Source organism: Pezoporus occidentalis, unplaced genomic scaffold (genome assembly GCF_034315485.1).
Source record: "Pezoporus occidentalis ecotype Australia unplaced genomic scaffold, CSIRO_AGI_Poc_V1 ctg14, whole genome shotgun sequence".
In the NCBI taxonomy this organism is placed as follows: domain Eukaryota; kingdom Metazoa; phylum Chordata; class Aves; order Psittaciformes; family Psittacidae; genus Pezoporus; species Pezoporus occidentalis.
The window spans coordinates 1337786-1359724 of NW_026913209.1; the positions used below are offsets into that span (position 1 = coordinate 1337786).

General features: G+C 38.2%; 1 protein-coding gene across 5 annotated transcripts in view; it reads right to left on the minus strand.

Annotated features, from left to right (window-relative positions):
- Nucleotides 1-537: 537 nt before the first annotated feature.
- DOCK4 (dedicator of cytokinesis 4) overlaps nucleotides 538-21939 on the minus strand; it is a 243807-nt gene continuing 222405 nt past the window's right edge. For 2 of the 5 annotated variants that reach the window (XM_062609560.1, XM_062609559.1), the window contains 14 exons: nucleotides 21628-21794; nucleotides 20281-20367; nucleotides 18499-18675; nucleotides 15735-15818; nucleotides 13855-13974; nucleotides 13395-13516; nucleotides 13009-13129; nucleotides 12413-12494; nucleotides 12085-12194; nucleotides 10814-10981; nucleotides 8945-9017; nucleotides 6357-6470; nucleotides 5345-5406; nucleotides 538-2466 (listed from right to left, as the gene is read on the minus strand). In XM_062609560.1, coding sequence (XP_062465544.1) covers nucleotides 2041-2466; nucleotides 5345-5406; nucleotides 6357-6470; nucleotides 8945-9017; nucleotides 10814-10981; nucleotides 12085-12194; nucleotides 12413-12494; nucleotides 13009-13129; nucleotides 13395-13516; nucleotides 13855-13974; nucleotides 15735-15818; nucleotides 18499-18675; nucleotides 20281-20367; nucleotides 21628-21794 — 1913 coding nt within the window. In that variant the 3' untranslated portion in view covers nucleotides 538-2040. Of the gene's footprint in view, nucleotides 2467-3656; nucleotides 3702-5344; nucleotides 5407-6356; nucleotides 6471-8944; nucleotides 9018-10813; nucleotides 10982-12084; nucleotides 12195-12412; nucleotides 12495-13008; nucleotides 13130-13394; nucleotides 13517-13854; nucleotides 13975-15734; nucleotides 15819-18498; nucleotides 18676-20280; nucleotides 20368-21627; nucleotides 21795-21939 lie in introns of those variants that run through there. The other 3 variants (XM_062609561.1, XM_062609562.1, XM_062609563.1) reach the window with 2 other exon arrangements.

A 21939-nucleotide genomic window follows, 5' to 3' on the forward strand; every position in this document is an offset into this window, starting at 1 on the left:
CAACTCTGCTCACTGCCTGAAAGAAAAGAAGATGGCTTCAGGAGCAAATAACACTGATTCATACTGTGCTCAAGCACTAGTCAACAAAACCTATTAAACTACATGGGTGAAAAAAAAAAAAAATCAAAGCAGCTTTGTTATCTTACTTGTGACACCTTATTTAAATCTCAGGCATTACTTCTTTACATCAGCATAAATACAGAGCTTTCTACACCTTTTATGATGTGGTTACAGACACAAAAATGTTATAGTAGAAAGCAAGAGCTAGTTCAAAGAATTTCAGATTTTGAAATCAGAAAGATACAAAGCTAAAATGTGTATGTTCCTTTCCAAGTTATGAATACTTTCACTAAAACATAAATATTTTAACATATATTAATTTTTTCTGACATTCAAAATTGTAAAGTCAATATGGCAGAATTATTGTTAAAAGCACATATTTACAAATATTCTTTTTCCATACATAAAGTATTTGGCATAATTATAACAATCTTACTGCATACACAACTGTTTGCTTCTTTTTCACATAATGGTACACTCCTTATTAAAATTTACCAATTATGTACAAAAATACTTGAACATTTATTATAGAAAACCTCTATAACTACCATCAGCAGCTTGTAACTGCTGAAGGTTTAATTGAGAGAATATAAAAAGTGGTCACTTTCTTCCAGTTAAACTATCAACAAATCAAACACAGCTAAAATCAACATGAGCTTCCCAACAAAAGAGGGAGAATAGTTTTAACAGCATGATTTAAGATGCAGTTCACACATCTGATCCCAAGCACATTTAAACAGTCAGTAAAGAAAGAGGATACAAAAAATACATACAGAAGATGCTATTTTTTTTTTTTTCCCTTCCACATTCCTACGGCTTGGCATTAACTTTCCAGAGCTCTTCAGAAGCCAGTCGCTAAAATACAACCTAAGGCCAAACACCATTCTCCTACAATAAAGATGGTGATGAACTCAAGCTAAAAAGTAAATCCAAACCCTGGCTCCATCCGTACACACACATCCAAAGAGCTGTTCAGAATCCTTCCTAGGCTTTTACAGAATTATTAATGACTTTTGCAATTAGCTTTTGAAATTTATTGATCAATATTTCTATTTCTGAAAATCTGTTTGCTTAAAGTATTGCTTTGTTACTAGTCAGTAATGATTCTTGTATGCAAGTTAAATGAACAATTCGTTTGTACCTGTTCCATACACAGACTGCATTTTAGGGTGAACTTTCAAAAAAAAGCAGAGAGCCTCCACTAGCAAACTGCTAGTTTAAAAAAAAAAACAAAACAAAACAACATCAAAACGTTAACTGGAAGAATAAAAGTAAATTGCACCTCAAAAAGAAAAGGATACGTCAGGTACAATAATACACTAATGGCACCAAACCTCATTAGGATTCACCAGAATGGTGCTGTACACTGAATGAAATGCAGGTATTTTTCCATCTTAAAAAGAACATAAGCCAAGTGCGTGTTTCAGAAATTCCAAACCACATTCTTACAACAGTTCTCTGCAGTATAACTTGCATTATATCTCCATATTTCTACAGACATTTGAAATGACCAACCTGTTCATTGGGTAAGAGAAACAACTTTCAGTCTACTTGCAGAAACATCCTAATCTACAGACTACTTTGTTAGAAAGTGTGCATTTATCTCTAGTAGTATAGGTTCAGTCAGTATATTCTGCATTTTGTAAGAAGCATTTGGCTAACTCAGATGAGAGTTGTAGAGTTTTAGATTTAATTATTTAAATAAAAATAAAGTACAAATAAAATCACTTATCAGTATTCACCACCAAATTAAAAAAAAAAAAAAAATCCTCTCGTTCATGCTTCTTATAATAGCTGGCAACCTAAATTAGTAATTTCGTTTCAAATGTGCAACACAATATTAATAAGCATTTCAAAATTACTCAAACAAAAGGTGGGCGAAATATTAAAGTGCCTAACTAAATGCATTTTACCATCTTTAAAAAATATTATTTCTTAAATGGGAAAGGGTCGGTTGCAATTAAATACAAAAGTGGCTTCTCATAGCTGAGAGACTTTTCGGGGCAGAGGCCTGGGCCGGGGAACCTGCTCAGTCCTCCTGCTGCTGTTTTCCAGGTTGTTTGTCCGGACCAGCTGCGGCTTGGGTGGCAGCGCCGGGGGGTCTGTGGCGGGTGGAATGGAGAGGCTGTGAGGTAGAGGAACAGGGCGCTTCAGAGTCCGCTCATACACGCTGTAAGGTGGCGGCGTTTTACTTTCTTTTCTCACAGGCTCTTCAGGGACGCTGTAGCTTGAGACAGTCACTGCTGGTTCGCTGCCTTGGCTTTCAAAGCCTGATGTCTCTGATGTGCTACATCGGCTCAGCGAAGAGATGCCGCTGCTGTAACTCCCCGACAGCACTGGGGAGTTGGATATGAGCCCCGAGGAATGATACTCCACTGGAGATGGCGTGAACGACTGCACAGACCCCTGCTCGAAAGAAAGGGCAGAAGAATATTTTACCTGGAGTAAACAAGGGAGAGCGTTTCTGTGCTCAGATTAGAAATATACAGAGATACAGCACATGGATTCTGGGGCTTGATAAACATACATTTTGCATCCCTCTAATTAAGATCCAGCAAGAAAGCAATAAAAAGCTCATTTCCAGGTGCCCAGGTACCCCTTAATCAGTGCTCACACCAGTAATTCATTTAAGTGAGACTAAAAAGCTGTGCTTAAATGTTATCTTACTATCAAAATACCTCAGAAAAATCTGGAAGCCTTTAAAATGAACACTCGATTTTCCTAGCTTGCAGTGAAATGCTGAACCCCGCGCCTGGCATACCTAGTGGTGTCCTGCCCCCTAATGCCAAAGCACAGGACATGCATCTCAGCCACTGTGCCTACTTCAGTCTATTAAGTTCCAAATTCATTTTCAAAGCTTTTCCCCCCAGTTTTAGTGCACCATCATGCAATGAAAAGTACATTTACATCGTGACATCATTTACGAGTGTATCATTATACCAGTGTTAGATGTGAAGTGCAGTGCAGATGCCAAGCTGGGCACCAGCCCATCCAGGTGCAGCAGCAGGAAGGCAGAAGATGAAGCACTGCTGCTGCTGCAGATGGCATTTTGAACTACAGCTGTTCCACCCTTCCTTTCCCCTATCTCCCAGGTGTTGCTTGAGCACACCATGACACTTGCACAAAATGGGGTCCAATGCAGGGCAACGGTTGCAAATGGCTGCACCAACAGCCTCACAGGTCTGGGGGAACGGTGGGGGACAGAGAGCAGAGGACCCGAGTGACAACAACAGTACTGACAAAGAGTAAAAGGCAGGGGTAGTAAAGCCCTACCCAAAATCATTGAGCAGTTCCATTCTAGTGAAGGAGCTTCAACTGAAAACTGTAAAAGCTTAGACCATACTTGGCAACTATAAAGTTTTTGCAACTTATCCAATTTTGACTGGGGCCATCCGCAACAATCTAGAGTTAACAGCCTCAAGCACAGGATATAGAAGGGATGGAGAAATCACATTAAAGACAAATTTCTCACCCAATTCTTAGACTAGTTGGCACTCAGCTTCAGGTGAAAGTGTGAGCCATGCAACAAAAGGTGGGGAGGAGAGGAGAAGGAGTGAGAAGGGGTGTATAGAGCTGGCTGAACTGACTTTATGCTGTTGAGATAATTTTAGTTAACCGTCTAGGACTGGATCCACCATGTACTGAAAGCAATGGAAAAAAAAATCTTCATTTACATCAGTGGGTTTTGTACTAAGATGGCCTTTTCTGGCAGCACATAACAGTTGGAACAAAGGCTAAAAACTGAGCCCTGCATATGGCTAGGGAAAAGCAAAGCAAGTTTTATTTGAAGCTCAATACATGTTGAAGACATTTCAGACCTTGCGAGTCTGTTTAACTACTTGTTTCAGGTTTCATTCCTCTGCATATGAGGGGCTGCAGCTGCGCTCCTACGCCACACATGAACGGGGTCAAAGTTTTCAAATAAATGATGTAATTGGTTCAAGTTCCAAGAACTCTTGACACTTGGATTAAGTAACCATGGATAAGATTTAGGACCTTTGCTTTTGTCATTCAGAACAAGAGCAAATATGTGCAAAGCCTGCCTCGTTCAATCTAGGAGCTGGGGTAAACACATGGTTCCTGACAGCAGTTCAGACTGCTTGTACCACTAGTAACAGTCTAGACACTAGACAGTCTGGAAATTCATGGATGCTCAAAGTGAGATCCAGGATCTCTCAGAAGTATTGTGGGCCAGTATTCCTCTCCCAGGTGACAATCCAGACTGACTGCAAAATGCTTCAATTCTGTGTGGGCCTTCAGAAGAAAATGTTAGGACAATCTTCAAACATCCCTAAGAATCATCAGTACTGAGTCCATCCAGGAAAAAAGAAAAAGTTACTCACCTTTTGCACAAGATGTAATCATAGAATGGTGTGGGTTGGAAAAGACCTCAAAGCTCATCCAGTTCCAACTCCCCTGCCATGGGCAGGAACACCTTCCACTAGACCAGGTTGTTCAAAGCCCCATCCAACCTGACATTGAACACTACTAGGGGTGGGGCAGCCACAGCTTCTCAGGCAACCTGTTGAGGTGTCTCACCACCCTCACAGTAAAAAAATTCTTCCTTATATCTAATCTGTCTTCTTTCAGTTTAAAGCCATTACGTCTTGTCCCGTCATTACATGCCATTGAAAAAACCCCTCCCCAGATTTCTCGTAGCTCCCCTTTAGGCACTGGAAGGCTGCTGTAAGGTCTCCCTGGAGCCTTCTTTTCTTCAGGCTGGATAAGCCCAACTCTCTAAGAGCCTCCCAGAGCACCTCTGGGAGAGGTGCTCCATCCCTCCAATCATCTTTGTGGCCCTTCTCTAGCCTTGCTCCAACAGGTCCATGTTCTTATGCTGGAGGCCCCAAAGCCCCTAAATGTTCCGAAGAGCTTCCTAGCAAGCAGTTAATGTGAACCCTTGGATTGGTGCTCTCTTCAGCAGCTATACTATGATAGCAGGACTATGGGGCACTGATGGCCAGCATAATTGCTCTGTGTTGAACCTCAACCACTGTGCAGTCACAAGCGGAAATGTTACAGACTCATGGGATGGCAAACAGGAGAATGGCTGAGGACTTGTGAATAGGGACCTCAAGGGGAAAAAGAGACATTTTGGGGTGTCACTTTCCTCCTCTTCAGGAGATATGTATACCTGCTTACTCATGTGAATGTTTTTTGTATAGGCATATAATAATAAAACAAAAATGCACATATTTAATATACGTTATTTGGGATTATATTATGTACCCCACAACACATAAAACCTGTCCCACAGAGGCAATTCACTGCAGTAAGATGGTACCTTCATTGGTGATCTGCCAGCAGGAGAAGGGGAAACGGAGGCTATGTGTCTTGCTGGTGATGCTGCAAAGTCAGAAAGATTTCAGTGCACTTTTGGAATTACAATTTTCACTAAGAAATCTTTTTAAGTGGGTAGGAAATCATTTGATACACAAACATTAGATCTGGTGCCCTCCAGGTATTTGCCCGATGGCTGCAAATGGTTTTAGAGATTTTGTGTCTTTGTTGTCAGGATTATGTCACGGTACAACTAATTAAGTATAAGAGATTTCTGCATCCATCTTTTCTGGCAAATTTTGTGTCACTAAATTGGTTTATATCCTATCAAACGATAACAGAATTCAAAGTAAGTCAGTTTAACAACTCTTCACCTCCTGGTTTTGTTCTTCTCTTAAGAAATATATTAAGTATTTGCACGTCAAATAAGGAAAAAGACAATACATAACGTACCTTTATAAAATATTTAGCTGTAAATATACTGTAAACATGCCTGGACATCCTTTGAGGCATAAGTCTAAAACTCAAAAAAGCATTTTCACTGTCTTGAGAATGATTACATTTATAGTATCACTTAAGCAGCCTTTCCTTTAAATGAAAATTAATCTTTTGAAAGGCAAATTGGTTATTGTAACAGAACTCATGTACTTCCATGATTGCTGTGCTTTTTCTGTCCAGTAAGATTCTTTGTGATTAATGATCATTTCTGACTGCTAACCTCCAATTATCTTAAGACCAAAAGATTAAATTTGATCATCCTCCCTAGTAGTAGCATGAGCTGTCTAAAGCTACTCAGTCATTTAGTGAAGGGGCAGATTATTAGAAACAGAATATTACAGAGAACATTAATGAGATGAAAATACCTGTAGAGGCAGTACTACAGGCTTCTATGTAAGTAATCAAATAATAAATTAACCTGTCCAAGAAGTTAAATATTAATCAGAGTGGAAAGAATCTAAGCCCCCAAGTAAATAGTTTTTTTACTGGAGCTTAGCCTGAAATGTCCATTAACTCACCAGTCTGTGCAGGTCTTGGTGGTACAGGAGGAGATATAAGCTTTCCACTTTCTGATGTGTTTCTGGCTTCCTTCCCACTGTCCAGGCTCCAGCTGCTGGGTGTGCTGTTCACAGCTGGAAGAGAATGAAAAAGCTAGCGTATGCATCCACACATCCATATCTCTGACTGGCCTTTATCCAGGAAGGTAAAACTACACAGAGTGAAAACATTAAACAACAAGCATGCCTGAAAAGCTTTTATGATCACATCAGCATTCGAAAAGCTCTTAAATAATGCCTGTCAATCTTCTGGTTGCCTGATGTATGCATCTGGCCCTCAGGTCAGTTTATGATTGTATAGCAGTTGGGACCATCAGCAAGAATAGCAGCTGAGAGAGCACTCCGGTGCACTGCAAAACCAGCCACAAAGGGAGATAAGCTTGAAGCCTGTTAATATAATCAGCTTATCTTTGCACCAGACTCCTACTTAAAGGTTTCTTAGAGGTTTCTAGACAGAGGGGAGCAGACTATACATAAACTGTTTCCATTAACTCATTTCATATACAGAAGGGACTAGAGAAAGGAAATTGCCAAATTCCAATCGACCTCCCTCAGAAAGCTTTCCACGCAAACAGTCTTTTGTTGCCTGCATAGGCTACAAATTCATAATTTAAAGAAGGGCACAAAATGAAGTGAGTAAAAATTGGAAGAAATGAAAGTGTCCGGTGGGAAAAAAAAAAAAAAGGACATTATTGTGGACTGAGTAAATCTATATACACGGTTTGTGTCCATGGTCAAGGATCTCTGCTTGATCATGTAAACTGACTACCACCGTGACACATGTAAAATTGGCTGTTGTCATGGAACTGGTAAACGTAACACAAATACTTTATGATCCTATAAGGTCTGAAACAGCTTCTGTAACTGGATTATCTTACGTTATCAAGGAGCCACCAATACTGGAAAGAAGTCAGATAGAAAGAGAGCATTTAACATGGACAGAACAAAAGCTAACTTAAATCCCACAATTTTTCTTATATGTCCTGTAAAACAGTGGGAGAACACTGCTTCAAATCTCCCTTTTCCCCAGAAAAAAAAATCACCAAACCTCTCCCACCTTCAAAATCTCAAACCTCTTGTCTTGCCATGACAGTTTCCTTCTTGTTTGCTTATTTCATAGTTCTGAGTAGAAAACCACATGCAAGAACGCTGTCCTCATTTATAAAGATAAAGCAAAAAGGCAAAGTTTTGTTGCTATACTGATGGTACCAATTATTGCTATTACAGGAACATCAAGGGCTCTCAGAAGGGCTGCATTCCCATTATACGAGTATATACCAAATTAATGCAAAAAGTACAGCACAAATATTTGTTACAGATATTTCGTATCTGTAACAACATTGTTACACTATAATTGCACATTAGTTGATCCTAAGAACAGTGCACAGAATGATCCGCTTTCTGGAGGATCATTTTGCTGTTTTATTGCCAAAACATGCAATACATTGTTTGCTTTTTTATAGTAGGCTGTCACCTAGCAGTATGGTTTTGCCCTCATACGAAAAATGACTTGGCACCAGATGTAGGTACTTCAAGTGCCTGGGTCTCTTGACAAGTCAAATTTTTCTTATAAGTCATCCAAGCAGTCAGTTCTTTGGACTGCTAAAGTCTCCAGGAGAGAATATTTGATTTTAATAATTCTGTAATTTACTTGGCTGCATAGGCCAGTGGAAAAGTTTTGCCATTTCCATGTTGAATTATTTCATGTTTTTTCAGCCCTGTGAAGAATTCCACACTTCAGCTTTCATAAAAACTGGGACACAAAAATACTTATAAAAATCAGCTCCTATTGATGAAAATCTGATTCCTGGTCAGTTTTTACAGTGGATTCTTAGCATATCTCTTTTCAATACATCTGTTTACTGTATCCTTCATTCAGGGCACCACAAAGGGCAGCACATAATGAAATGATAGAGCATATTATGCATGTGGAATGCACAGTGAAATCATGGCACAATAACTGTGCCAACAATATTGAATTTCCCCATGTGCAGAATTATGAAAGGCAGTATTTTGTCTATGGAAATTCATAGGTTTCTCATTTACTCTAATTAATAAGAAACCCAAACCCCAACAAACCACAAATTGATAATTTCTTTTCCAAAGTGTAACCAAAAGCACAGTGATTTGTATTTGGTAAAGAGGACAAGCAGATGCCAAACTCTGGGACTATACCCATCTCGTTGGCTTCTCTCTGCCCCAGTCTCCAGAAGTTAATCTCCAGAGTTCATCACCCCACGTCTCTCTTGAGAAGCAGAAAGAACGGTTCTCATGCAGCCTGCTGCAACTTGCTGCTCCATCACCCCTTCCTGCAAACTTCTGGGCCCCTGTGAGTGCAACACTCAGTTCAAACAAACACTATATTCCCTCCTTTCTGGCAAAGTGTTTTGAAACTTCAAAGCGTTAGCATAATTTCAGTTAAATTAGAATGTTTTAAAACTTGAAGATAACAGTATGCATTCAAAAAAATTAGCATTCCACAGGAATATGGCAGATTAATTACATTTTCATTGCTTCCAATATTGGTATGGTACAGCATTTCCACTCACCTTTGTCAGGGCCAGGCAGATTGGAATCACTTCGTGGCAAAGCACCATCTCCAATATGATTAAATAGTATTCTCTGTAAATTGAGAACAGCGTGGTTTATGCATAGCTGCTGTTGTATTTCAGTAGCCTTTATGAAAACAAATATCTTAGTGCTATTATCCCCACAAGATAATTACTGACCTAACACAGGTGGTAAACATCACCTAAGTATGTAAATAGTTTAATAAAAATATGAGCATAAAATAGGGAGTAGACTAGTTTTCTGAACACACTGGAATCAGAGAGAGAATTATTATGTACTAATTTCTGACAGTTTCCAGCTCCCTAAAAAAATGAAATAAGGCTCGTTCCTCAAGTGGTATCTTGGCAGATTATTATTGCAAATCTATCCATGCATTTGTTTAACTTCATTGCAGAATCAGAACTTTACTTCCTCCAACCCAATCTTTTTTCCTTAAAGCAAGGTCAGAGAAGCCATGAGATGCAAATCAAATCCTATTCCTAAATCTTGCAATGTTAGAAGACCATGCTGAGTCAGCGAGGTACTACACTGTGGTTCCAACAAGACGGCAGACCCAGCCACAAAGTAATCGCCATTGATCTAACATCTTGCAGCTCTGTTACAAAGTGATGAACAGACATTTGGCCAATTTAACTTGACTTTAAACATCACATAGAGGAAATGCTTTATTAGACTGAGCTACACTAGGTTTGTCTATCTATGCTGTGCTAAAGTCATACTGCAACAGGTAACAGCTGTTTTCCTGAAGTTACCATTAAACTGAGGTGGCATAACTACACGTATACTCTAACGTGACAGAAAATGTCATCATGTGTTCCTGCCTGGTCTGGATTGAATATTCACTGCCTAGTAAGTCTGCAGTGCACTAGGATCTGGTGGGCAAGCGTTGAAGTCTATTTTCTGTAATGAAGGTAAAGAGCAAAGCCTGAAAAAGCAACTGAAACTGAAGGAGATAAAGAGACAAGGCTGAATGAAATACAGAGAAATGAAGACGTACTAAAATAATTAAATGTAAACCCATATGGAAGAACAAGAGGAATCACAGGATGTTTAATGATGCACAAAAAAAAAACCCAAAAATGTGAAACCCAAAAAGCTCCATTAGAAAGTGCAAAAAACTGAGGACGCTTGTTGACAAGTCAATGATAGCAGGCATTCCTCTTCAGAGTATGGGAGGAGTAAGAGAGACACTGTACAGTCACTCAGCCAGAGATCAAAAAGCAAGCACAAATGGATGTTAACTGAAAACAGTTGAACACAGATAAGCTTGAGCATCAATTTCAATGAGGGAAGCAGATGCAGTACTGCTGTGGCCTTGTTTTCATAAGTCCATCAAACTTCCTTAAATGAAGTAGCTATGGCCTGAAAAGACTTGACTTGGACTTGAAGTGCAGGAAGTTGCCTCTGTATCTCATCTTTCCCGGTTGAAAAACTATTGTGAATATTGCATTCATTAAGCTATAACAAGTATGTTCATAAATGGGTGGTCCCTTCCTCATTAACTTAGTGTGAAGCTCCAGCAAGGACTGTTGAAATTACCTGGCATTAGGATAAAAATAGAAACGATAAGGAATAGTTTTGGCATTTAGATTCTAATGAGAGTTGCAGGTATCTCCTTGCTATCGTCCTGAGGATTTCTTTTCCCTTCTTAATCAGAAGGCAGAGAATCAGAATCTTGTTTCTCATCAGCCCATTTTTACTGCTCAGGATAGAGACAGAGCATCAGAGAAAGAAATTGCACCTTCCCCAGAAAGATACATCCTCATTTATGGTTACGAGGGCAGAAAGAAACTGTCAGACCTTTGAGACATACTTCACTGCACAAGCAAGTCAGTTTTTCTACTTACCCTGTCTTGGGACACTGAGGGTAGAGACAGATTGGGAGATTTTCCTGCTGGGCGAGTCTCAGAGAGAGCAGAGACTGGGCCTACGAGCTCCTCAGCCTCCCTTATCGAATCACGGGTACAGTGTGGGACAGAAGTCGCATTCCATTTGGCAAAGCAAGAGTTTGCAGTCTGAGAGCAAAAATGGGATAATTTTTTTCTTTGCACCGAACTGTAAAACCACTTTAAAGAACATCTGCTCTTTCCTGTATGTTGGAAGCTGAGAAAGTGCCCAGCAGATACATCAGCAAGTAGTTCCCAAGAAATGCCCTTAAGTCTGGCTAAGCTTTGGTATTACTTCTTAAGCCCTCAGGCAACAGCATGAGGACTTCAATGAAAAGAGGAAAAAATTAAATCAAGAGCTAAGTCAATAACCGAAGAAGCAAGGGACAAGAATACAACTAATGAGAAACCAACAAATTATTTCTAAACGAAAAGATGCTAGACTGCCAAGCTGTTTTTGTTTTTGTTTTTTTTTTTAATCAGAGGTAAAACTTAAGGTGGAAATGCGAGTGTTGAGAGCAGGGCCTTTCACACTGTACTTATGTTCTTGTCTTTCTCAGCTTCAGCAAGAGGTGCATTGTGTGATGGCTGGGATTAAACAGCAACTGTGTTAAAGGAAAGCACTTTAGGAAAGTAGGTCCATTAAGAAGAAAAGATGAAAAAAAATTCAAAGTTGGCCAGCTCACCACGCTCATTTTGCATTTCAGGTAAGTCAAAAGATATGAATTTCATACAGACCTATGTAACAGTAATTTTAATGTAAGAACTCAACTCATTCTTCTCTCTGGAGTAACAAAAAGTCTATCTTTTCTGAAACTACACTGAAAAATGGGAATTGCCACATTGGTGGGTTATTATCTCTGAGTGGCTAAGATTAGCTATTTCAGAAGAAATAAAGGGGAGGTCAACAGGGACAACTGCTGTGATAAGTTTTTCCTTCTTCTTCCCTAGACTGAACAAACACTGCAATTTCACACAAGCAGGCTGTGTCATCGCAAAGTCTTTGCATCTCTCTCACTGCAGTGAGCAAATATAAACAACCAGATCTAAACCTAGTCATAGCAAGTAGAAATGTGAATAGAATACATGGTACTTGATCACATCTCCTTCGTGTAAAATATTTTTGAGTATTTTTTTATAAAAACAGCAACAACAACAAAAGAAAACCAGCTTGAAAATTAACAGCAGTGAGCAGGCATTGAACCTGCGAGGACTCCCCACAAGCTTCCTACCTGTGACGTTTCCAAAGGAATAGGGTAGATGGCACTGCAGGGCCTTTCTCTGGGAGACAGGCAAGAATTTTCTCGGGAATGCTTATGTTTGTCAGACAAAAGAGGAGAGGCTAGAATAGAAATATGTCAAGTGATTAAATTCATTCAGTGAAACTCAAATGTTTCAAGTCTATGTTAATGACAAAGAAATACTCTGTCCCCAGTAATTCATATTCCTCAAACAACTGGCTAAATTTTGACATCTGACCAGTGACAGCATGCAAATATTCAGCTGTGTAACGTATCAAGAATCATTTAACATGGTTTACCACAGGAGATAAGCACTGACCTCTGGCACTGGATGGAGCCGAACTGGTCACATTAGGAGAAGCAGAATGAGCAGAACTCAGACTTGAGGTAGACGGACTAGGCTACATATACAAGAGATGCTGCTGTTATATCACATTACATTTACTGGTTCGGAAAACAGAAAATTGTAATATACTTTTTGCTAGAACAAAAAACTTGTAATTTGTTAGACTAGTTTCTCAGTATTTCAAAATAGCAAACCAGTATAAAGAGCATTAATGTAACTTACAAAGATGTAGTAAAATATCAAATAAATGGAAGTGTAACTAATATATTAAAATATTTACATCAGAACTGTGTCAACTAGACAGAAAAGTCTATATAAGGTCAGATGACTTTGCATAATAGTGCATTGCTGCTTTTTACTTTCATGAAAAAATCCAAGTTAAAGAAGAAGAAACATATAAAAAATGTTCTTTGTAAATTAAGGATGTTAACAGCCCATCAAAAGACTTTTTTTATAAAGAAGTATCAGCATTAACTTTGAGATTTCTGAACAAAATAACAAGCATTAATTTAGTAAATAACCTCACAAGAAAGATTCTGTTCAGTTTGAAGTTTAGCAAAAACGTGTACCTGCATGTTAAATACTTCATCAGAGCTTTCCGACTGCCCAGTGATATTGCTGACTTCAGCAGAAGCTTGGGATGAGAGTGATGAGGACGAATACCTATTGACAGCTGGGTAACTCAAGGGACTATTATAAGAGTAATGAAATACAAAATGGTTAACTGTAGTTGTCAATCATATTTTTAATGTGAAAACAGCAGATATTTTTAATCTCTACAGTTTAATTTGGATTTAGGGGGGGGGGGGGGGAAGGAGAGAGTATATATATCAGCTATTCATGACTGAAGATACTTCATGCAGACCATGCAAGGAAGCATGCACACAATAGAAGCCTTTTACGGGTCATCTTCCGTGAGTAACAAAATCTATCCGTTTCTAGGATTTTAACTTACCTGCGTCGTGGTATTACCCTGGCACCATCAGGGCTCATAGAAACAGGTATGGAATTTCGGCATACGCGAGGACTTCCATTTGGGAAGTGAACTGGGCTAGCTTGTACACAGGCAGAAAATTCCTGGCAATTTGTAAAAAGATTACCATGAACATAATACCATTAAGATATATATAGTCATTTGACTAGTCATAGCTGCATTTGGATCAGCTTCATCATTACTAAGAAAAATATTTTAACTTTTTGCTGATGATATATTCCCATTAGTAGAATGTGACTATTGTTCTTGGAACTGTAGGGAAAGTTTGTTATCTTTCTCTCTCCTTTATGGTACTATAAGAATGCTAGATGTAATGTGGACAAACAACCAAAAGATGTCACTATTTGTTGCTCAGGAAAAATAAACACCCCTTACTGCGGCAAAACTGTCTCCTGGTTTACCAATGCACCTGCTCACCTACCTGTATTCCCAAACTTGACTTCATCACAAAAAACTGATCCACCAGCTTTTTGTGCAACGGCCTCATGTCCTGTGGCACCACCTTCTCGTGCACTGCCAAGCCAAATTCTAGAATCTGGGCCTGCAGAAAAGACAGAAGGAAAGAGAGGAAGAATATTTTAGATACATTTTGTTTAAGCTTTGCTCATCAATTAATATACTGATCAAAAAAACCCAACAAAATGCATGTTGTGTTAAAAGCATCTATCTAAATCCCTGGCAGACCTGTAATCAAACAAGGCCTAAGACCAACCAATCAATACACAAGAGGATTTATGCCTCTTCTCATTTTACTATTCAAACTTTCCCAAAGATCTGGCCTCTGCAAATTGAACTCTGATATAAAACCCATTATCGATAACTTAGTGAAATGCTGGCTAAATGGCAGTTTTACAAAGGAGCAGGTCTAAATTCTAAATAAAAACCATTTTCTACAAGAACAGCTATAAAAAGTAGGAAACAATAGCAATGGCCACACCCACCCGAGACCTCCTAATATATTTTCAATGATGTCCATGGTTCCCTATCCTATTCCAACTCCCCAGACACCTCTGAAAGTGGTGGCTTTACGTATATTCTTGACGCAAGCATAAGAGGTTTCAGAATAGCATTGCTAAAACTAACCTGGCTTGAATTTGGTCACAGGCATTTAAAATAGTCACTTGGTTACATGACACATCAGTTACTCAAATTGAAAAACAAAATAGCTACACTATGCTGTAATATCTTTGGATGAGAGCTACTGGCTGACGTTTTCAGGCAGGCTGTGGGCTGGCACAGGGCTGTACAACATCACTGACCCAAGGTCAGGCCTGCAGCACATCCATCCGTCTGCGCACACAGCCCTTCTGAATGCTCTGTGTTTTCTGTTAAACCATCTGTATGTGCCAGACAGGGTTTAACTGCTATCACGTTTTATCATAGCGAGTTATTCACTCCAGTTTTAAATTGTAAGGGATACTGAGATTAACTGCAGTTTGAAAAACCAAAACTGCAACATAAATTACTATATATTATCTAAATGAAATTAAAGCGAGCTCAGTTAACCTATTCTGATTTATACTGTCTGAGGATCTGTGCTTCAGCTGATCTGACCAAACATTAGCACAACACTAACAAAAAAGGCAATCTCCATTTTGCCAAATTCCAATCCTCTGACCTCTTTATTCCAAGCTAGCAATAAAGTTTGAAATTTCAACATGTTGCATAGAACAAAGACAGGTAAATGTCAGTTAAAAAAAAACAAAATGAAAGCTGAAATACTAAGAGCACTTGATCAAAGCAATTTTTTTGTGCATTTCCAAATGGACACACCTCATATTTGAGGCTGGTAGGTCATTTTCTTATAAATGTATGAAGAAATAATCCAAAACCATGTAATACACAGAACACTCACCTGTTTAATCACTTGGTGTAATAACATTTTCCATGTTAGTTTGCTCTTATGCTAAACCTTGAAGTAAAAATATTTGTTCTGTAGTATTGGTAAAATACATCATACAAATATTTGCTGAAGCCATCAAATGTTTCAGTGACATAATGTTTATTCTGTAGTAGTGATATATTGTGCATATGAACATCAGAAGACAAAAGTTTGCCCCTCGTTCAACCTTTAATTTAGAACGAAGTGATTAAGACGATGAAAAGAACTAGGGAAAAAAAATATTAACACGACCCAGAAACCTGCTTGTATAGGAAGTTACTGTCTGCTTGGAATCTAATTCAGAAGATACTGGAGACCTCTGGCCAATCATTAACCTCTGAAACGTTGTATTTTATTTTGGGACACTTTCAGCTAGAACAGCTGAGTAGGCCACTTACTCAGTCTTTTCCCCACTTTACCTGCTCAAGCATTAGTTCTCTCAAGCGTGTGATCTTCTCTCCATCCTCCGGATGGTTCAAGATGTATTCTTTGACAAAGAACGCCTAAGCAGAATAAAACCACAAAGTAACTTAATATGAGTAAAACCACAGCACTTAGGGTTTTTAAACAAGTTTCTAGGTTATATCTTCAGGAAAAAAAAAAGTTTTCAAGAACTCACAGTTCTTGTCATTGATGTCAAAAAGCCACACATTTCACTTCAGAGCATATAATCAACATCCAAGTGTGTTCGTGAGCTTACATGACTTTCCAACCCACCTCCAGTGCTCAAATTATACCAGCTAGGTACCCCAAAGTCATTTTACCCACCAGCAATTGCCTGAACATAGCGTTCCCCATCTTTCTTTACATGGCAAACGTCCTACCCTCCAAGGGGATTATATTGAGTTTACAACAGTTCTCGACACTGCTCTGTAGAGAAAATGCACAGCTGTTCATTTGAGAGATTTCTAGACCTTCTCAAAAATGCATTTGTCACAAGAAGTGTCTGTAGGCACACCTATACACACTCATGGTTCCCTATCCATAGAGTTAAGAGGATAATAGTGGCTGCTCTGTGCTGTGTTTTTCTTTTTTCACCTGTCTTTACATTTCCCTCATATGCTTTTTACAAGGCTCTCCATCCAACTTTAGCTGCTAAAATCTTGGTATACAAATTTTTTTGCAAATATGGGAGCAGTGAAGCTAGAAATAAGTGTACCCCTTTTCTGATTCAGTTCCAAAATTTCATGCGGTGACAACCCATAACAAGGAAGTGCTGAGGCCTACCTAGAAAATGAATCCTGATCCTGTAATGAAGATTTATCTCACATGGCTCTTTCAATACAGATGAATAGATTATAAGAATTCATGTTTAAGTTGTTAAAAGGAGCCCTCTGATACTTGCTAAAATCCCAAATCCCAAACTTGTGCCAGCTGATGGGTTTTTTTCCCCTCAGCTACAAGCTTAATATTCTTTCAGTATCAGGCAGGTGGTGTTCCAGTGGTTTTGGGCTAAGACTTATACAGAACTCTAATATGAGTCAAAGATGTAATAATCTAACTTCAAACAAAATAACCAGCTCTTTAGAAAGAAAAAAAAATAAATCAGAATTTGACTAAATCCAAGAACATTCTTGGGACCAGTGGTTTCCAATAATACATTATAAAAGTGCTTCTACTCTTCTAGCACATGTAAAGGAGCTAAAAGAAATGTAAGTGAGAGTACAAAGCACAGTTTGAGAGGCGTTAGAGGGCACAAAACACACTCTTCATGCTTTCCTAGCATCATACAGAAAAATTAAAATCAGTGTTTCAGTCTACAGTCACTTAGCACACATGAATGAAGGTGCTGCATAATAGCTATTACTTTTGTAGATTTTCTGGAATCTGTTCCTGTATTGAAACCAGTGAAAAGTGTAGCTTTAGCACCTGAGATATTAGCCAAAGTGCTGAAAAATTAGAGATAGCCACTTTTTATCCCATCAGGAAGAATCAAGAAGGCAGCAGCAGGCCAAAGGACATTATCTGCTGGGTATTAACACTTGTAAGAAGGAAAGGAAGATATCTGTAAAGACATGGCCATGCTTGCCTCAAGACTGACTGAGTTTTGAGCTTTATATAGGGCAGAAGGCAAAAGCAAGTGAAACAGGCAGAGAAAAACATTTACAGAGGAGATGAAAAGAAGGTAGAAGATAAGACATAGCAAAACAGCAGGAAGATACATAAACACTGAAAAAAAGGACATGTAAAGAGAATGGGGGTGAAACAGAAAAAAATACCCCCAAAAAATCTCACAATTATATTTTTACAACACAATTGTTGAAAAGCCCTATTTTAGATATATAGCAAGAGGGAGGGAACAGGAGGGAATTGAAACATGAAGACTGTTTAGGAGATCAAGAATTGCAGCTAAGAACAATGCTAACAAAGCAGCAAACAAGAACCTTTGATATGCTCATGAAGAACAGAAAGCTAGGCAAAGACACTGAGCTAGCTCTGGCACTGCTAATTCAAACCAGACAGTTCTGACACAACTGTATTTCTCAAGGGACTCCCTTTACTATGCTAAACAGTTGTGTTGTTGTTTAAAGGCAGCTGGTAAACATCAAATATGGTACTGCTCTGCTTTAGTCTCACAATTTTCATAAAACTGCAGTTTTGATGACAGATTTTAATGCTATAGTGGACTCAATTTCTTGTTTAATTTAGTTTAGTCTAGATGCAGCTTTATCCAATTTGACACTGTTGAGTGAACACCAAATCTTGCAGCCTTTGAGAGAAGTGTTCAGAATATTACTGAACTTTTCATTTTCAATGGAAAACGAACAACCAGCAGACTCAAGTATTTTATAAGACTAGGGGAAAGACGAAGATCAACCTGGGCTGCAAAATCTTTTCTTTCTTTTAACTGAGGTTTCAAAACTGCACAGAACTTTGCAGAAATACAGCATCCCAAACATTTAAGGTTCTCCTAAGGTGGGTCCGAGATTATAATAATGAGGAATAACTTCTGGGGGAAAAAAACAGTGCTAGACATTTCTTAATTATATGTAATATTACTAGATTTTTCTGAAAATAGATTTCCTTAAAAACTTAGAGAACAATAATAACTAAAATTATTATTGATAAAATAGTTTCTGTCCTGAACTCATACAGGGGAGCTATATCTGTACAGAGGAAAAAAAAAAGTTAGAAACTGTCTTATGATAGATTTTTTTACTAAACAGAAAATAAATTGCTTACCTCTTGGTATCTAGCAACTCCACCATTAACTGCTGCATCAATGACCCCATTTAGACACATTGTGAGAGGGTTAATATTTTGCATCTGTCGAGTTTGACATTGACTAATCAATGTTCTCAGCTGCAGGTTCTTATTTTCTAGGACTTCAATAGCATTCTCAAGGGGACTCATTTCCACCTGAAAGGGGAGTGAGGAACATGGCAAACACACTTAATCTTCAGTTGAAAGGTGAAATATATTAAAGGTAATTTTTGATTTCTTGAAAGGAAACAATCTTATTCTCTGTTCTAGAGTATCAGGGCAGAAAAATTTCTTCTCAGCTAGGCTATACTCTCTGGGCATAAAAAGAATTAATTTTACAATGTAATCAAGGATCAAAATAAAAAACTGTCCCTCTCCTGCAGATTCATTATCTGACCTTGGGAGATTACTCAGCAAAACACTTCAGCCTGTGGTGGAACTCTTGGAATTCAGGGCTAAACTGTCCTTAGTAACTTCACCTAAATCAGACTTGAGGTCAGGGAGAGCTTCACCATGGTTAAGGGCACAGAGCAGAACTCAAGGATGGGTGAGCTAGTTTCCCCACCCAAGGTGAAGTCAACAAGACATTATGGATGAGGAGTTTGAATGTAAGCTTTGATCTAACATGACAATCAAGTTATAGTCAAAGGCAGCCCTTGAGTGCAGTGTGCTTTTCTCACGGGTAGCATTCAACTGCAACCAGCAGAGTACAGGCCTGCAGTTGCTATAATTTACCAAATTATGCAAGCACAAATCTAATTAATGATTTAGTACATGCCCAAGAAAAATTATCATGGTTAACTTTCAGAAATTATGACTATAATGGTAACAAGATAGTAAGATGAGGATCTTTATATTGAGGGTCATATTAACCTAGGAAGGGCTTAGTAGAAGTCAACTAACAAAATTCCCCATGTTGCATGCTTTTTCTTATTATAATTAAATTTCATTTTTGATTTTCTACAGGAGATTACCAGGATGGTGAACAAATCGCATTTAGTTCCTATTTTAAAAGAAAAACACAATAGTTGTAGAGAAAAACAGTGGTACAATTGCATCCCTATATTTAATGGGACTATTTTAAGACTGGCTTTGACAGGAAGGAAAATAGTTACAGCCGTTATACTCCTCTACTCAACCAATGACCAATTATTTAGAGATTGTCATAGGAGAAGCACTCCTTCAAATACATTTGAAATGTATTTGGGGATTTTCTAAGAAATATAATAACAAGAAAGAAGGAATTACAATGTGTTGTTAACAGATTGCTACATAAGACCCTGTTCCTACAGGTTCTGCGTAGGCGTGCTTCCCTTCCCATGCTGAGAACTGTAGACTTCAACAGAGTTCTAGGCAGGAACATGGCATTTATTATGGTACAGGAACTTGGAAAATGTTTACTTTTTAAGAATATGGAAAGATATGTTAAGCCATAGATATTCTAAGTATTAGATGTTACATCAGGCTGAGTTTAAAGAAAGTAAGTTTTTTGACATTAGGAGTTGCCTTTGCCCATTACTGTTCTCAGCTTTTTTCCTCAGCTGTTTAAATGAATCGTAAGTGCACTTCTTAATAATAGTTTTCAAGATAAGAGAAACCAGACAACTCAAAATACTTCGTAAATAATTTTGCTGTAGCCAGCTAGAAATTTTGCTCAAAGAAATGAGATATGGGTAACAAATCTTAAAGTAGTTCATCAAATAGCATGATTAAGGAAGTAAACCAATCCATAATATGTATTGCCAACGATCTTATACTCACTACTTCACGTTTTTCCACTTCAAACCAACGAGATATTCCAGGTAAACTCTGCACCAAGATCAGTGTGGTTCTCTCCACCCATAGACTCTACAATATACAAAGTCAGTTTATTTCCATAATTTGCCTCTATGTTTTGCTTAATCATTCCCACTTTTCGTTATGAATACCTTCATTTAAATAATAGTATACATTAAACAAAAAGTATTAACGTCCAATTTTCTACTGAAATGTCTGTCCCAGAAGCCTATGACATTCGCTTTTCTCCTTACTTTCTACTACTAAGCAGAAATTTCTGCTGATTCTTTGCTCTTAAACATGGTATTATTCTATGTTATATGTGGCCCTCTAATGTCCAAAGGTCACTCACAACTAAATTAGCATTTTAATATTTTCTCTCTGAGGTAGCACATGAGAAGAGGAAGAGTTCAGGAGCAGAACAACTTACAGATCACAAAGTGACCAGCTCTCCTCTATGAAGTCCTACTAGAGATTCTGCAATGCACAGCTGATGGGGTACTCGAATGTACTACTGTTAAACACTTTATGCAAGAGGTTTGTAAAATGACAAATCAACATACAGGATAGTGCTTACACAAAATATAAGCTGTACAATTAAAATTAAGCCCTAAGCTTTTATTAGAGGACAACAATGACTTAATTTAGCTGATTTATTATCCTCACAGTTCTTTTCTCTAACTTTGTAACAAAATTATTACAGGATAATTCTCTCTCTGTGTCTGAGTACTAGACTATATTCTGCACCAGAATGTGTTTCTGTTGGGTCAAAAATAAAATTACACCAGAAGAATGTAAGATGAATTTTCAGTGTGACATTTTTATTAGGAGGAACAGAAGTCCTTTACATATTACAGGAGGAACTACTGTTCTTCTCTGGGATAATCTCTAAGTTCATAGGTAGTTTTATTTGTCTTAATAGGAACAGAACATTATGTTGCAGTTCATCAAAATTGCCTCTCCCTTGTTTTAGAGAAAGCTTTCGGCAATCCTCTCATACCCCAGATTATCTACTTAACAGTATTTTCCCATTTGCCTTATAAATTTCTCTGGAGGCTACTCTGCTGTCTCCAGTTCTGCCTTCTATATACCACTGATGGAAAAACAAATGGGTAATTTTTCTATCCTATTTCCATATACAACAAGACCTTCTAATCTAACATATGTTTTTCACATTATTTTAATAAAAATGAGAAGTGAAATAGTCAAACCTGAGCTATTATCTCCTCTAGAGAATTTGTTATACCACACAGGGTTGAATAACACAACTATCGTTGATGTTACAAAGAAATCCAAAGGTCCAGTAGCTTGGGAGAAGGCATGGTACCTTACCTTGAATTCATTTTCCTTGTCCTTGGTCCCTTTGTGAAATGGCCTGTCGTATCGGAATCTCCAGATGTGATTTACTTTGTAAAAGCTCTTGATGTTGTTGGGAATACCATCTCTCTGCAGGACTTCCTGGTTTTCTGGAATTGGTGTCACAGCATAAATCTGCAAATCTGTATATAAAGAGTCAAGGCTATCCCCATGTCATTCAAATTAGCAAAGCATACTGACTCCTGAAGCATGACAGAAGAAAAAGTCTTTTAAAAGTGTGTATCATGACTATTAATGGCTTGGGAAAGTAACCTAGGATATTTTTTG